Source organism: Lepisosteus oculatus, chromosome 15 (genome assembly GCF_040954835.1).
Source record: "Lepisosteus oculatus isolate fLepOcu1 chromosome 15, fLepOcu1.hap2, whole genome shotgun sequence".
Taxonomy (NCBI): Eukaryota; Metazoa; Chordata; class Actinopteri; order Semionotiformes; family Lepisosteidae; genus Lepisosteus; species Lepisosteus oculatus.
Window position 1 is genome coordinate 33,950,391 of NC_090710.1, and position 17,543 is coordinate 33,967,933.

The window sequence follows — 17,543 nt, forward strand, 5'->3', positions numbered from 1 at the left end:
TTAAAGTTCTCTTAGGCTGTATAGACTGTGGAACATAAATACTCCAAAATCAGTTGTTCCGATCTCTGCAGTCATGTTGCACTAAAATGTTTATTTTTCCCACTTATTCTCAGTTGTGAGTCTTTTACAATGTTGCTTTTGTTAGAGTACAAGTTTAGGCTGGTGGTGAGCATAACAACCAGTTCATGTCAAAAGTACATAAATGGAAATTGAAAATTTTAGTTGTTCTTCTATGCTGTTAGTATTGATCAGTAGCTGGTACACTTTTTATTGACAGCCAGGATCTGAAGATACCTTAAAAATAGAATTATTTGGGCGCACACCTTCAGTGCTCAAAAATACATTTATTAGCACTTGTCAGTGCTTCGGCATACACAGACCTTCGTCAGGATATGGCCTTGGCTTGCTTGCTGGGAAAATAGTTTGCACAAGTCTTTATCAGGACATATTCATGTATAAGTGAAAACATTGACAAGTAGTAATATGTTTTGGAGTGGAGAAGGTATATGCCTATTCAATTTTTGCCACTTTGTTTTTTTTATCACACACAATGTGTGTGCATTCTTTTCTTCTTTCTTTTTGTAACCTTTTGCAGACATCACATGTATAGTTGGATTCCATGTTATGTAAGTGTCTTAAGTATTTGCTAAGTATATTTTAAGAGAATGTATCCTTTTCATAGAAGGCTTACGTTTCCTAGACCAAGATAAGATGGCAAGATATTTAGTACAAATTATAAGGCTCTCAAATGTATCACCAGGGGTCAGGATTTCACACCCTGAAAGCATGTTGAATACACAGATTTTACTTCCTTAGTGGTACAGAAACGTACCCAAACAGTGGTAATTGTTCTGTAATTCAAAGGACTCTGTAACAAAGTTAATCTTTTTTGCCCCCTGAAGAAATGTTGCCAGTGCGAAGCCTCTAATAACGGATTTAGACATTCTGTAGCAACCTTCTATTACTGCTGCCTGGGTTGGCTTTTGAAAACACCATGAAAGGCTATCCCCCTGTATTGTTGAGCTAAAAACAGCCTATTGTATTTTAAAACGATAAAATAAGGGCTTTGTTCTCCCGGAATTCATGTTTCTGAATTGAAATAATCCGTGCATGTACTGTACAAGGAAAAGAGTAATTTGTGAAAATATAAAAATATTAAATTTGACCTTAATGTGCAAAAATGTCAGAGGTACTCTTGAATTGTACAGTTGTTCCTGAAGCCTTAGGGTTGTAGTCTGCAGTTCATATACTCCCTGCAGTGTCCTGGTGTTTTCTGACGGTTGTTTTATTAAGGTTTATGTTGTGAAACAAATAAATAAAGCAAGTAGTAAGTTCAGTACCTCAAAGCCAGACACATTACATTAACTGTTTGATTTTAATTTTGTGCAAATTTCACATAGGCCATTAATGTCTTTGAAAGAGGGTTACGATTAATATGCTGTCTGCTTCAAATGAAGTTTGCCAGCATTGGTTTCCTTAAGAAGCTCTAGAAAATTGAGACCATTATACTGGAATCCAAACCACAGAAGACTATAAAGCCAGGCAAGCAAGAGATCCTGTTTTTCTCAGTCTTGTGGTAGCAACTTCACAGACACTGCTGGACATATGTTTTTCATTAATCACTGTTGCTATAATTCATTCAACTATGACGTTTGCAGAGATTGTTTTTGCCACTAAAGGCAATTTTCTCCTATTATTGTCGTTATTTGGAAAGTTGTTTTTAAAAGCCCTTCCACTTTCAGAAAACAGGAAAAGCAACACCTAGGTATCATACTAAGACGTGCAACTATTTTGCAACGTTAATGTGATGTTGCTTAACTTTTTAACGAGCAGAAAACACAAAGATTGAGAACATGCCTAGACCAATCTACCCATTGAGGCTGACTAGTTTGTTTATAGCCAGCCTAACCTGTTTGTGCTTTGGTTTCTCACAAGAAGAAGAGCTGGTCCTGGTAGCTAATTACAACAAAAACACTGTGGATTAAAACGAGATGCTGTAGGACCGGTCATATGTACATCAATGGCAATCAAAAAATCCTGTCCACTTGTACCCCCTGCTGAACAAAGATGAAGATTATCATTGCAAAAAAAAAATTAAAGAGCTCACTAAATAAACAGAATTTAAGTATACTGTAGATCAACAACTACTTCTAGTATGGACCTGCAGCAAAAAAATGTGTACTAATTTGTGTGTACAATATAACTTTGCTTATTTAAACCACAATTGATACAAATGCAAAAAACAAAGTTGTAGATTAAATCTCTCAATGACATGTTATGTACAGTATATTCAGAAGAGATTGGCATGATCTTAATAACCCAAAACTAAATGAGTTTTCTCCTTAATAAAGATTTGAAGACAGACAGGGAGAGAAGCTTGGTGTCAGAGCGCAGGGTCAGCCATTTATACGGTGCCCCTGGAGCAGTTGGGGTTAAGGGTCTTGCTCAGGGGCCCAACAGAGTAGGATTCCTCTGATGGCTGTGGGATTCGAACTGGCAACCTTCCAGCCACAGGCGCAGATCCACAGAGCCAAAGCTCCACCCGAGGTTTGATAACCTTTGTGCTATTACGTTTAAGTCTTCTGTAGATCTCGGAATCTCTTCAGAAAACAACAACAAATAGAACTCTCATTTCCTGGATTTTCTTTGATTTGGAAATCTGTCAAGGTTGCAAGGGATCTTCAAGAAATCATGGTTATAACTAGTCTGTGTAGATTTAAAATCTTTTTTGGACACATTAAAGCACAGTGTGTGTTAGGTTAAGTCAATTGTTTAGAATATTATAAACTATATAAACAATTAAAGTAACACATTAATACCTTCTGGAAATGCCATACTGCTTACAATGAGAATTACATTAAAAAAAATTAAATAGATTGCGTATGCACTTCATACATTGCAAGGCTCAGCACAGTGACCGCGTCACAAACCTAGATGGTGTAGAACTCTTCTGCTGCAGAAGACTTGATCTGCTGGTGTAGCAGAGTTCATATAAAAGAGTGGTCATCCTGTAGTGACCTTGATCGAACCCTGGCAGGGGCATTTTAAGCAGCCTAAGGCTAGTAATTAACAACATGGTAACATTCCTGCAGAGGTTCTTATCACTTTTCGTGTAGCAGTCTGGTACCCGTGTCTGCCGAAGAGCTCAGAAACCGAGATGAACCATAGCAGAGCCCAACGACCAGTGGCAGAATGTTGGACTCTGTCTTGTTCAAAGAATTTATCATTACTCTCTTTTTTTAAAACAAATCTGTTGCATATTTTAATAGCAATATGTTTTTTTATCCACCAACAATCCAGGAGGTGACAAATAAGAAGTTTGGAAGTAACAATTTTCGATCAGCACTTGAAAACGGAGTCCTGCTGTGCGAGTAAGTCAATTTCTAACTTGAGACTTTGCGTGGTTTGTGTGCTTTATTTGCGAATATTTGTAAAAATTTGAAATTTGATTTTTTTGTCTGGGATTTATAACATATGTTTTGCCAGCCAATTCCCATAGGGATAAATACTAGAAGTAGTACCGTAGTTGTAGGAACATACAGTACATGTTGATGTAAGAAATGTGTAGATTTATAGGATTTTATATTCCTCATGAAAAAGCATATGGCATTTCTCAAATCAGTTTGTTTCAAAGGTAAGTAAAAGAAGACTAGTAGGTAACCAAATAAAAGTAATCCTTAAATTCATGGTTAATCATATGTTTTATCAGTTTTTATTCTCATGAATAACTTCAGTTGCATCAAAACTGAACTCCACACTACTAAATATAGGTTTCCTCTTTAGAAATGTACTTCAATTGATCCACTTAAGAGTCCCCAGAAAGAATGATAAAAATACTCATGTGCCTTTATTAAACAAATGATAATGGTTCTTTCATATATTTCATATATGTTCTTTCATTGGAGTGCCCAAGTCTCTGAAGATTGCTACAGTCTCTGTATGGTTCCTCAAGCAAGACCACTGTTTGTTGTAATATATCACTGTAGCTAAGGAACTGGGAACAGATGCCAAGAAATTCAATCCTCAAGCTTCTTTTCTGAGAAGTCACTTAGGTTCAGTGGGGTGACGCTTTTGCCTAGTGTGTTTGTGTGACTGGCTTTGTAAGGTCACTCTCACAGAGGGGCAATCATCTCCTTTATTAATTGTGGCTGATCTGTCTGCGTGGGCTGGGCTGGATCTGTGCGCAGGTGCCATTTCTGTGACTCAGCAGCCTAATTACTGTGGTCAGATGTTGCATAGCACTGCTGTTCTAGTTCTGTGGTCAGAAGCAAATTGCATCTTGATTTCATGCTCTAAATTTAGTTCTCATTTCCACATGTGTTCACATTTTTGAAAGGTGCATATATCAGCTTTTGGGCGTGTGTGTCATTCAGCTGTTAAGACAGATTTCTTTCTTGTTTAGGATTGTTTGGGATCTGTTTTCTTCCACATTTGCTGTTAAACCTTATATAATGCAGTAGTAGTATTGCAAATTAATATACTCATACTAGGCATAGTCTAAAAGTTTTCAGAAAGTTGACATCGCTAATGAAAAGCTATTTTCACTAGCACACTTTCAGATGGGATGTAAAAACTGTTGATCTCATTGGGGATAGTATTCTATAGTTTAGATGTGTAACAAGAGAAAGCCCTTCCACCGAGTTTGTAATGTGGTTGTAGGCACAAAATGAGGGTTTACCTTTTCCACGCTTTGGTCAATTGTCACCGATTTATGATTTAGTTGAAACTTCCTGAACACTCCCTGTGTTTGATGTCATGAAGCTCTCTGTTCACGTCTTATGAAAAACCACTGACTTTAAACCTGCCGCAATCCACCTTTTTTTACTCAAATTATTGCAAAACTGCGTTGCAAGAAAACTGCAAAGATTACTAAGGTTTTTAAATATAATCATTAGGACGTGAAGGTGCCATTTCTGTGACTTCACTAATTACTGTGATACTTCAGCAGATAAAACTGGTCTTAACATGCTGTTTTCAGTGTGGGATCAGTGATGCAGACAGTTTGGCATGAGATGACTGGTGATGTATTCTTAATCTAATGTGCTGTTCAGGCCGAACCAGAGTTTTTAACATGGTTTCTGATTTGTAAAGTTTTCGTATTTTAAATTAAGACAGCAATTCTTTAAAGTCAGAATGGCAGTAATGAAGGAGTAAAAAATTAACAATTATATACAGTCATGACTAGGCATTTTTAGATGTGTAACAAGTACTCAGTTCAGCAAAGGCTTTTACTCTGCCACCAGTCGCAAATTACAAACCCTGTATTTGATTGTAGATTTTAATTTGGTAAAAGCAAGTACCACTAGCAGATGAAAAGCTAATAATGGAACAAGCAAAAGTTTATTCCATGCTGAAAAGAAAAGATTACTTTTCTTTTGGTAAAAATGAAGATTACTTTTCTTTTAAGCATGGAAAAACCAACTTTTACTTGTTCCTTTATAGCCTATGCATGCTGACACAGCCACCTACTTGAACAAATTTGTTACTTTGTTTCTTTAATGTAGACCAATGTAAGAATTATGTTTTTTTAATGTATCAAAACAAAATGTGGAATGCTTCAAACTCTTAAGGTAACTGCATAGACTTAAAATCCTGGATTGTGTATATTCCAATGGTGAGATACTGATGTACTATATTGTACTCTACTTGGTTTACAAGTGATTTTACATAACTATTAAGATAAGTTAGATTTACTCAGTTTACTCATCAATATTAAAAAAAAATATATATAGAACGTGAAGTTTTTTTAAATGGTGCACTGTAGTCTGTTTGCCCTTTTAACGACAATGGTCTTTTCTAAATATCTCATGGTGCTCATTGTGTGGGGACCTGTTTTATAACTGTTGATTCCAGTAGTCATGGGTTGGTAACATTACCTTTCCTAATTTGAGACACTGAAATTTCCTTTGTGTTGCGAATAGGTTTGTGTACCTTTTCACAGGAGTAGAGATTTGCTTCAGAATGAATTAAGAGTGATTTAATTAAGAATTTTACAGCATCATTAAAACAAAGTTATTGGTAGTTTGGCGATCTGATAAAAATAATATAGTACTGCCTGATGCCCATGACATTTTGGCTACTCAGGTACAGTATATTGCTAAAAAAGTACAACACCCCTTTTTGGTTTAGGCATTCATAAAAACGGAGGCACATGCATAAGTGATTTAATGGGCTTACAGAGCTAAATAAGGGTATTTCAGACAGGATTTGTTCGTTATAATGGAGACATTTACGAGCAGAAATAAGTTCACTACATGTATTTAGACTGTCGTTTCTTAATGTAAGTGCTGTGCATGTTATGAGACTCGTGGTGCCTAATGAGCCTGTTTACAGTGGCCTCAGTCCCTGGAGCTCCCAGGAGCATTGGCCCAGGGGATATGTGCTTGGTGCTGTGTGTGTGACTGTTCTGTGGGCTGCGCGGCTTGGGCACTCAACTGCCATTTCAGTCACATTCAAAACCACAAAATCAAGGATGATCTCAAACCGTGAAGCCACAAATCATTTAAAACTACTATGCAAAAGTATGTATAGTTTGGGATCGTGTGCGTCATATGTAGATATTAGCACAATCAGTCCAATAAGAAATTTAACACCTACTGTATATGGTGTATGAGATGGTTTTTGTATGTACATGTGTTTTATACTGCTATGACACAGTGTGAGTGACTCTGAGGTATGTTTTCATGTAATAATATTTTAGATGAAAAGAGATTAACCATCTGTTGTGCCTGTTCTATCCTGTTATATAAAATGTTATATACTGTGTATATATAATATACTTTTATATAAAATAACAGTAGTTGGATTTTACTTGAACATTTGTCTATTTTTAGTAGAATGTTGACAAGTCAAAATACTTTTATACATGTATGACTCTCAGATATGTTTGTTCTGGTATATTTCTCAATGGTGTTTCTCATTTCACATTGAATGTTGGGAATGGAGTAAACAGAAGCCAGGTGGCTAGCATTATAGGAAGTAATAAAATGTTATTTCCATGAAGCGGCACTGTTGGTGCTTGCTGTAAACTGAACCTCTTTCTCTTTTCTTTTCCAGCCTGATAAATAAGATTAAACCCGGGATTATAAAGAAAGTCAACAGGTTGTCCACTCCAATAGCTGGCTTGGTAAGTTCACAGATGCTTTTAGTAATTCATGGAGGTACTATGATTTTTATTGTTTTCTCTGCCAAAATGTACCAGAAGTGTTTATTATACTTTCGAAATGTAGGGCTTGCTAAGAGTATGAGAACTGGTAAACGGGTAAATACAGAATATGCTGGTTTAAAAAAGTTATATAGTCACTCAACATTGTGTTCACTCTCTTACTTTGTGGGTTCACACTCCAGACTTCCACATCGGTTATCTAACCATATGAATTGAAAAACACAAAAAATACATCTTTCTGAATCATAACTGTGTATCTCCAAGGGCTGTAAATCGGTTTTGAAGTGAACATTTATTTATAGATGTGGTTTCTGAAGCAAATTTAAACATGAAAAGTGATGTTTTTTTTTGCTTTTCTAACTAGAAATTATCTGTAATGGCAAAGATAGTTTCTCAGTGCGCTTGCAGTGTGGTTCTTTTAAAATGTGCCATATCCATTCTGAGGTTCCAGATTAAAGGCTGCTTCTAGTAACGTTTCCAGACCATTCTAAAATGACCAGCATTGTACATAATTGCAGACAGCTGTCCCAGGGAAAAATAAATGTAGAAATAAATTCGATTTTACTACATTTAGAAGCATCTGTGGAACATTTAGAATTTTGTGAAAACAGGCTTTTATTCTCCAGTTGATATTTATCCACTAATATGTTTAGTGGGTAAATGTTCATAGTCCAGACATAGGCTGAAGCAATTTTCTGAAAAAATGCTGTAAAATATTAATTATCCATAAATACTTGCTAAGTTTTACATGCTGGTTTTGGGTAGGAAACAGTGCTAACCCTGTGCAATGCAGAGAAGTAGAGTAAGATTAGGTTGAGAGGCATTTGGAAAGCTTTCTAACAGTAGCTTTTTTTCATAAAAATTTGCAACCTTCTTCCTAGACCCAATTTATATATTTTTTTAAAATTTTGCATTTTTATCTTGGATTTTCAAAGTAGTTCAGGTGGGTAGCTGCGTTGGCACGTTTTGGTTGTGGAACCCTCTTTGGGTGTCGTATATGTATTGTTATTCAGAGGATAAAGAAAAGGCAGATACTATTCTGTTTCACCTGAATAGTCATAGGACTGAATAATAGGACACCTGAAGAAGGCTCCACGGCCGAAACGTTGTGTTCTCTTTCTTCTTTTTTTCAGCATGGAATAAACCTATTACTTGTTACTATTCTGTTTCTATTGTTATCATCATCATCTTCTGCCCACATTAATTCCACCGGCTTTACCATACTTTCACAATAACCTTTTGTTAACCTGAAAAAAAATCCAAAAGCATTATACTTCCGATGATTTGAGTTTGTATTCATGTAGGATTCCCAAATTCTGTAAAACTCAAGACTGTTTTTTTTAAAAATAATATTGACATGTACATTTGAACCTTTTACCAATCTGGAAGCAAAGCCTGCAGTTTTGTGGTCTATCAAATTACCACAAGAGACTATTTAATTTTAGCGGAACTGGAGGCTGAGGAAACAGCAATGACTTCATGGTGTTGAACCTCAGGCAGTTAATTGCACCAGATAGACATTTTTTGAATTTCTGCAACTTAATGACTTGCAATTGGAACTGCTAAGGAAAGATAAAGACTGGAGCTTACGACAAATATCACAAAGATTTGTTTTAATTGAGCAGCAGCCAGGATTCCTTTTCTTGTCAGGAGTGCCTGCTGTGTAGATTGTGCATATTAGGCCCTTACCACTGAAAGGGAGCTGAACTCCTGGAGAAATGCAGGGTAGGTTGGTCGCTGTCTTGACATTATCCCTGTGGGTGGTTTTTCTACAATGGAGTGGCATCCTATTCAGATATTCAAATAGGATGGTCACGTAGCTGCCATTGTGTTCTTTTTTAGATGAGTATTACTATATGTACTGCAAACCATTCCTCAGCAGAAACCGGACTTTCAATAGCAAACCTATTGGTAGGTATCATTCTAGTTTCCCCTTTGTGTACCTGAAATTCACTCACACTATTCAAGTAGATGGGCTTGACTTGGTAGGAAGCCTTCAAAAGTTCTTGCATTTTTTTTGTTTTAAATAAAGTAAACAAAGTCCTATTTTATATAAACTATTGGCTGAAAATAATCCATACTCCCCTCTTAACATTCCTCTAACAATTGGATACTAGAGCATATTTGCCTTTGGTACTGATTGATCTGTCTCTTAACGGGGTTGACCAAAACAAAGCATATTACATTTTAGGTACTTCAGCAAATAATTTGAACTTTCATGGCTTCTTGATAAATAGTTTTGACATTTTTTGTAAGTCATAAACTTAATCTTGGAACACTAGCAAGGAATCACATGAACCTACTTTAATGCTTCCCTGTCATGTCAGAGTAGAACTGTGGCAGATCAAAACTACTGAGCTGTGCATATTAAGCTAGCTGGATCACAGTTTTAAAATTTGTAAAGATTAGTAACTCATAGTTCTCTGTTAAATGCTTCTACCCAGATCTGAGGTGTACAGTTATTTATTGCTGATCATGCCATCTCTTCAGCCTTCTTGTGCATAGTTCTATTAAACATCTAGTTACAGTCCATGCCAGGCAACAGAATCATGTATCACCTGTGAAAAGTAGCCAGCAGCTCGTGCATTCGCACTCACCCTCAAAATTTCAGGATAATAAAGGAGGGCACCATATGTGTTCTGAAATTTCATTGCAATTTCTTGTAGTAGAGATTGACCTAGCATTAGCTAAACATTAGTGAAACATGAGGAAGACTGCCAAACCCTTTCATAAACCCATATCAGACAAATAAAGATTAAGGATTTCTTCAAGCACAGGTGACATGGTGGTGAATTTCCACAGTCCAAAGACATACTGGTAGTTTAATAGTGTTCTGGGAAAAATGGTCCTGGTATGAGGGTGTTCGTGTCCATGTCTGCCTGTTGATGGACTGATGTTCTTAGTTCTGTTTGCGAGGATAGGTTCCGGCTTCCCCATGATCCTGTATTTGGATAAAGTGCTTAGAAAATGGGTGGATGGATCTATTTCTACAAGCTAATAGTCATCTGCTTTACCTCTCCTATTTGTGATGATAACTGATCTCCCTTTCTGCCATTTCATAAGGATTCAAAGACTCTTATACTTAAAAGACATTAGAATCTAAAATGATTTATGTTTGGTTCGCAATCTCTCCATTCCATTTTCAGATTGCTACCTTCCACACCTTTTGTCTCCTGCCTTTTCATCTCTTTATCCCTTTTTTCCCCAACCCATTTCCAGTGCTCATCTTTTCATTTCATTATCATCCACCTCTCTCTCGTATTTCTGCTGTCTCCCACTCTTCCCCTCACACCTGAAGAGGGCTTTACAGACAAAAGTCTTTACCTGTCTGTGTGGAATTGAAGTTCCTTTGCAAATCTTATTTATAACTGCAAACCCCAGCACCAGACAGGACATAGCTATTAGCGATACTTGGTGCTGCAGGAATCCTGTCAAGAGAAACAATTCCTGGTGTCTGACTGTTCAAGGTTTCTACCGTTCTGTTCCAGCAGCGCTTGATTCATTGCCCAACATCCTATGACAATGTGTATGTGCTTTTAACCTCCACTGTATGCATTTCAAACAGGGATTACAAGTAATTTTCACAATGGATACCTTAATGCAGATTTTCTTTCCATGGTAACCTTTAATATTCAGTAAATATGCATCTAAAGGTTTTCCAAGTGGTTTAAAATTGGTGTAGTGACAAACTGGCAGAACCTCCCAAACAGATGGCAGGTTGCTAAAGAGCTCTTGATATATTTCTTTTAACATGCATATCTATTGTATTCTCATTTCATATTAATATTAGATAAATTGTCATTGTGACAGCCAAAACCTGGCATGTACAGTATGCCTATTTTACAGTAGTTTAGGAACATACCACTTTGATAGAAATGTGTATTAGATCAGAATACTTGTCATAACTAAGTGCCAGCTATTAAAAATATTTATACTTTCAAGTTTAGTTAACCTGATACTTCCCCTGTGTTTAATTATGCCTTTCTGGTGGCGATAATGTAGTAAATGTAGGCCTTTGCGTAGCTAAAAATATTTAGTGAAAATCTCCTGAAGCCTACATTTAACAATAAAATGGACTGTATGTCCCATTAAGCTCTCTTATGTTTTAAAATGACCAACCTTTAATTTGTATTTTTAAGCAGCACATGTAGCGCTTTCCTTTCTGCAGTGAGTGAGGGTAACTCAGCGAATAATGTCCGTCTCTTTAAGAGTGACTTCTTTGAGTTTTCCATCTAATAAGGTATCTCTTTGGTGACTGCATACAACATTCTTCTATCGCCTGGACATTACTCTGCTCTAAATGAAGATTTTGTTCAGCTGAATTAAACTATAGGAAGAAAGTGATCTCGTTTTTTTTCTTCTGATTTTATTTTTCTGTTTATCCATATATGCATTTTGTTTTCATAATAACAAGGTACTTCATGGGTTATCAAAATGTGGTGCTTTACATCTTGGCCACTTAATACTTGAGTGCAGCCAGCATCGGTATTGTTACATTTATCATACTAATGACCAGTTAAAGACCTCAATTATATAAATTTGAGAAGCCTTGTTTTTTTTCTTAATTCAGCCAAGGCTAGTTTACCAAAGAATAAAAAATATGTGGGATGGAAATAGATCAGTAATTTTCCATTACAGTTGACCAGCTGTAGTTCTGATCAACTGTTTCCCTTGTGTTTTCCCTGTATTAGAACATTACACCTAACTTGAATCTGAACTTTTTTACTCTTTTCATTTTCTTCTTGTCTAGAAAAAAACGCTAAGTGGAAGCAAAATTGCCTTACAGTGCTTTAAACTCTGTATAAAGCAAGTTGTGTTTATTACTAGTTGATCATGTTTTAAAGTGTTTCAAATCAAGATAATGCTGCGAGAGAACTGAGGGGGATCTTTGCTCTTGGCTTTATCACCAAAGTTCAACAATTTGAGCCAAAGTGTTTGAATCGCATACCGGACATTTTGACTAGATAATGCAAGCTCTCCTTGTACTATTACACTAGTGACAGTTTTACATCCTGCCTTTATTTTTGCATGCTCAGTATTGCATGCCAACAAAAGCAACTTAAGTTTATGTCTTGGCATGCTGTTCAATGTTTCAAAAGTTGATTGTATACAGTGGAGTCAATGCTTCTAGGTTAACCTCTTTCAGGTTATTTACCCATGAAGGAGACATGGTTAAGATAATTGCAGACTAAAGAAATAAAAGTAAGCAGAAAAGATTACTATTAGATTGGTCTTATTGTTTGTTTCATACCTTGGATTAAATGTTGATAAAGGTCTAAAAACAAAATAAGGCACTCCAACAATATTATAGAAACCTAAGCAGTTTTGAGTGAGACAGATATGACGACAAACTCTTTTAAAAACTTTTTAAGCACAGGATATATTTATGCAATGAAAAGGTTAATTTGACAGCATGATATACTGTACAGTGTTGCTTAGTACTGTCATGGGCAAAGTCTGAAACAGTAGAAGTAAATAATTATATTGACTTCATGCATTTTGGGGGGTGAAAGATTTCTAAAAGTATAATCGTTTAGGATACATAAGTATTTTGTATTCTAAATGAAACAAAGGATACAAAGTAATTTGTCAAGTAATTTGGTTTTGTCTCTCATGTTTTTTGGTAACTATTAGATAAGTATTTAAAGTTATTGATTATTCATGTAGGAAAATTAGATTAATCTTATTCTTGAATCATATCAAAGGAAAATGTCAAGAATGTAGTAGAACACACCCAGTCTGTAATTGTACCTTGGTTATATAGCAAATAAAAATCACAGTTTGACGCTCAAGAATGTTGACTGTTTTAAGATAATCCATATTTTTAATAATTTTTTAAAGTTTATTTTCCTTTCAGAAATGTGTATGAACAAATAGTTTGAAGTCAAATCTGCAATCTTTTGTCTGCCTTAGTGAATCTTGGTGTGATTGTCACACCTCGATGTACACACTGGTACATCAACATTAGGATAATATTCACATTAATAAGGAAAGATTTCTTATTGGTCTCAAATTAAAACTATAGAAAATAAAAAAATGAAATAAAATGATTAATGTTATGTTACTGGTGTTGCCTTTTAAGAATATCTCATTTTTTTAACTTAATTGTACCTTTTCCGTTATTCCAGATGCATTTTGAAAGCTTGGTAAAAATATTATGGCAATAACGTGTGTATGGGCATAAGAACTGTAATTTACACCGGGTAAAAAGTCTGGGCATGCTCTGGTAATGCACAATGATACCTTTTGAATAATGATGTTAATTTAATCAACTCCTATTCAGGTTATTTGTATAATCCTTTATTTTCAAACATCTTTCTGCCATTCTCAATTATATTTCTGTTAATCCCTTGTGTTGAGTTAACATCCTAGTTCACTGGATTCTGAAGTTGCCTTAAATCCTGTTTTATTACAGTTTCAGGCTTCAGGGTAGAGAAGATTTCTGAAATGTTCACCAGTGATTTGGTGGTTAAGTTAAGTTGCATGTGACATGAGGGTCAGACATTCGCTTGTGGTATGGACCTCAAAAACTGCTGGAAGGGTTGACATGAAGTGACATACAGTTTCTGCTGGTCTTTTCTCATCTCTTAATAATTTTGAATTTCATATAGAGCAGCCAAACCTGTAATCACGGGGGGTGGGAGGTTAGCAGAATTACAGGAGTTGGTTAGATTTAATTTAAGTAACACCATTCAGAATCCTGCAAGCATTTGTGTATAAGAAGTGTATATTTATGTAATACAACTCTAATATCCAAATCATATCTATTCCATAGAAGAAGAAAGTTTCTCTTCCTATTCTATAAGAGATTGGGTCTTTATACAAGACAAATACTGAACAAAAGCAGCTAGAAAGTTGGTATTCTCTTATCTTAACTGTGTATTTGTTAAATGTCTGCTACCCAAAGAGGCTATTATTTGGTGGGGATTAATACTGTTTGAGAAATAGCCTGCATATATAATCTGTGTATATGAATGGGTTTATACCGTTCTTGAAATCTTTGTTCTGGCTGGATCACTGCAGCTGTACTCTTCTAAGGTGTCAAATCATGCACATACTCTTGCCAGTGGCAACATTCCAGATGCCACCACACCTTTGTTTTGAGAGACTGAGAGAATAAGACTGCCATGCCCCTTTGCTTGTCATCATGCATCGTGCTACATAAAGAAAGTGTGCATGGTAACCGTACGTCTCCAAAATAATAAGCTTAGATTCCTAATGTATTTCTCGGCTAAGGTGCAGGCAGGGAATACTTCAGCGCTCACACCCGAGTAGCTGACAGTTTCTGGGTGGGTGAGAAAGTGAGTTGGTGTTGGGAGGGGCGGAGAGGCAGCATGGCTCTTTGGGTACAGCCTGTCACATTGACGAGGGTGGGTCTTCTGACGGACTGTGACGCCTGGCTGGCTGGGTACTTCCCACTCACGGTGCAGAAACTCTATAACAGGTAATGTTTGAAGAGTCAATCATTGCCGTCACACAGGGCTGCCTGCACATTATATGTTGTCACTGTTTGCTGCAGCATTTCCCTGTCTGGTTTATTGAAGAAGTGGACTTTGGATCCTGTGGTTTTGTGCGCCTAAGCAGCCACTTTCCTTCTCCGCTTACAGGACAACGTTAATGTGTTCCTGAAGGCTTGTGGACGGCTTGGATTGAAAGAAGCACAGTTGTTTCATCCAGGAGATTTACAAGATTTGTCAACTCGAGTCACTGTCAAGTAAGTTTTATTAATCATTAAATAACTAAAAAAACAAATGAGGTTGCTTAAAATCAAAGCAGTGTTGAGCACATTGTGATCTGTTGAGATGCCAGCAAGTGGTGTAATTAAATCTAATGTTGGCTATTAACACTTTTTTTGTTTAATTTGTCAGTCTCTGGTATTTTTTCTGTTTGTTGACTGTGTTAAAGTATAAAAGGATTGCTGCAGCACTTCTTTCTTGGTATGTAAAACACCTGAGAGATGAATAGGGACAGGGCGCTTATCTTTAAAGTGGAGTAAACGTGGAAATACTGTTATTGAGTGTCCCTGTATCTTCAGGAAGCCTTGGGATATTTGAATACTGTTTGCAGCATAATTTACATACTGCTGAGCGTTTGTCTTGTCCCTTTCACCTCATGCGACATGGTTGACTCAAGTGATTTTATGTTATGTAATGAAAGTGAGCTACAGAGAGGAGAGCTACCCAATAATTTCTCAATGCGTTGAAAGTACGGCTGTGGTGACAGTTTGCTTGATGGTCTAAATATCTGTTTGGTGGTGTTGTTAAGCTTTAATACAGGGTCTGTCTCCTGTATTCATGTATTCCTTCCAGTAAACAGCCAGTAAGCAGTAGCCAGTAGTAGCAATCACTCAAGGGGTTCTTTATGCAGGTTTCTTGAAAGACAGAAAAGGTTTTACCTTTCACAGGCGAAATTGTACTCAATGACAGTACATATAGTGAAGATAAAGTATTATACAGTACAAATTATCAAAATGTGAAGATCTTCACTCTTTAAACAATGGCTTTCATTTTATTTTGCCGTTTTTATGTTGCTAAATTAAAAATAAGATGCCAGTTTAGGCCTTGGCATTGAATGAGTTAGCACTTCGGTCAATAAGGTATGTTGATCAACCTGTTGAGGATCCTCCACAGGTGTGTCAGCTAATTCATCTTTGAGGGATGAATCAAATGCAGTGAACTCAGTTTTTAATTTTTTAATTATCAGCATCGTTATCATTTATTCTGGAAATGTTACCAGCTGCACACAACAGTCTATCCTTAAATGCTGGGGAATTTGTAAAATAATGATTGAATGTAGGTGTATGTTTTTTTTTATTGTATAACAGACCTATGGTGCAGACTGAACAGGTTTCTATATATAACCACTGGAGGAAAAAAGTATTAGTTTGAAAATGTTTAGATAAAAGTATAACCAGTGATATATAGATTATATTCTATGAAAAGCAATGTTAAATATTTAATAGTCGGAATACAATTCTTGTCATAGTTTAATAGATAACTGCATAAATAAAGGTTATCTTGGGTATTTGTTATCATTGAACCAATGTATTACTTTGTTCATTTTTTTGTATATAGCGCTTAACTTTTTTCCCCAAAGTGTTTTGACATGTTAGTAAGGGCAGCAGTCCATGAGTGATATGACTTGTCTGACTGTAAACATAACTCTGCTGTTAAAATGATCTTCTATGCCTTGTTGCATTGTGGTTCTGCATTCCATAGTCATGGAGGATGGTATGCAAAGTGGCCCTGATCCACATACTTTGATATGGAATCACACTCAATACGTGTCCTCAATTATACATTGTAATATATTCTGTGTATATACTGTAATCTCTTGGCTTTTCACTGACGGTTTGCAGAGCTGTCAGAACAGGTGCTGCTAGCAAGTCAAACAAAGGGACAGCTTTGCTCTGCGAGTTTTACCACACCCTGTTGTACCTAGCAACCAGAAAGGCATTCTGATAAATTGAAATGATTGATGCTTTTATCCTACTCAGAAACATGGACTTGTCAGCTACATTAAATCCAACAAAAACTGTGTGTGCGAGCTGTGCCATTCTCAAGAGACTGCCCCTAATTTTAGAACTGGAAGGTCACTTTTTGACATTGGGTTGAATGGAATGGTGACAAGACTCCATAGAGTAAGCACTTTATTTAGAGCATTTTCTTTAATTCATTGACATTTATATAAAGGCCCATAAAGAGTCACCACTAACACGGCTGAAAATTGACTTCTTGTGTTATCTGGTGTGGTTTTATATCATGTTATAACTCCTATTTTCTTTTAGACATTCCTCTAATTAGAGAAACAGCTAAAATGGCTTTCTATGTTTAATTGGTTTGCTGATTTTTTTAAAAAAATAATATGATCAGGTTATTCAGTATACCTGTAGTTTGAAAATGAGCAGCATTGCATGTGCATTACCAGCAGTAAGGCTGTTTTTAGGCTTCATATAACCTGACATAGTCAGGGTTGGGATGAGTCTGTGGTCCGCTTTCAAAATTGAATTCAATGGGTGTTTGTGAATAACTGATTTTGGTAGGTAGGGAAGGTGCCAACAGCTAAACGGCTAAAATGCCAACATTTTGCATTAGTAATCTTGAATAAGAACTATAATATATTTATACATTGATTTATAACTTCTTAATAGAGAATATTTGAATCCAGTTCCTAGAAGATCTATTGTCTTGGAAAAACGTATTACATTTGGGTTTTAATAAGAAGATAGTAAATTTAATGTGATTATCAAATAAAATGGCATGCATAGAATCCGTCTCATCATTAAAGGAGAATTTAAATTTTTAACTTAAATACTGCATGGGAGGGACTGCAAGACTTTCAGACAAGCGGGTAGATGGAGTTCACAAAATTGTACATT

At 36.1% G+C, this 17,543-nt stretch overlaps 1 protein-coding gene across 17 annotated transcripts in view; it reads left to right on the plus strand.

Annotated features, from left to right (window-relative positions):
• The window catches only part of lmo7a (LIM domain 7a), a 72,034-nt gene that overhangs the window by 12,513 nt on the left and 41,978 nt on the right, over nucleotides 1-17,543 (plus strand). For 14 of the 17 annotated variants that reach the window (XM_015364516.2, XM_015364526.2, XM_015364524.2 and 11 more), the window contains exons 3-5: nucleotides 3,301-3,371; nucleotides 7,057-7,126; nucleotides 14,773-14,879. In XM_015364516.2, the coding sequence (XP_015220002.1) occupies nucleotides 3,301-3,371; nucleotides 7,057-7,126; nucleotides 14,773-14,879 (248 nt within the window). The remainder of the gene's footprint in view (nucleotides 1-3,300; nucleotides 3,372-7,056; nucleotides 7,127-14,772; nucleotides 14,880-17,543) is intronic. The other 3 variants (XM_069179206.1, XM_069179205.1, XM_069179207.1) reach the window with 1 other exon arrangement.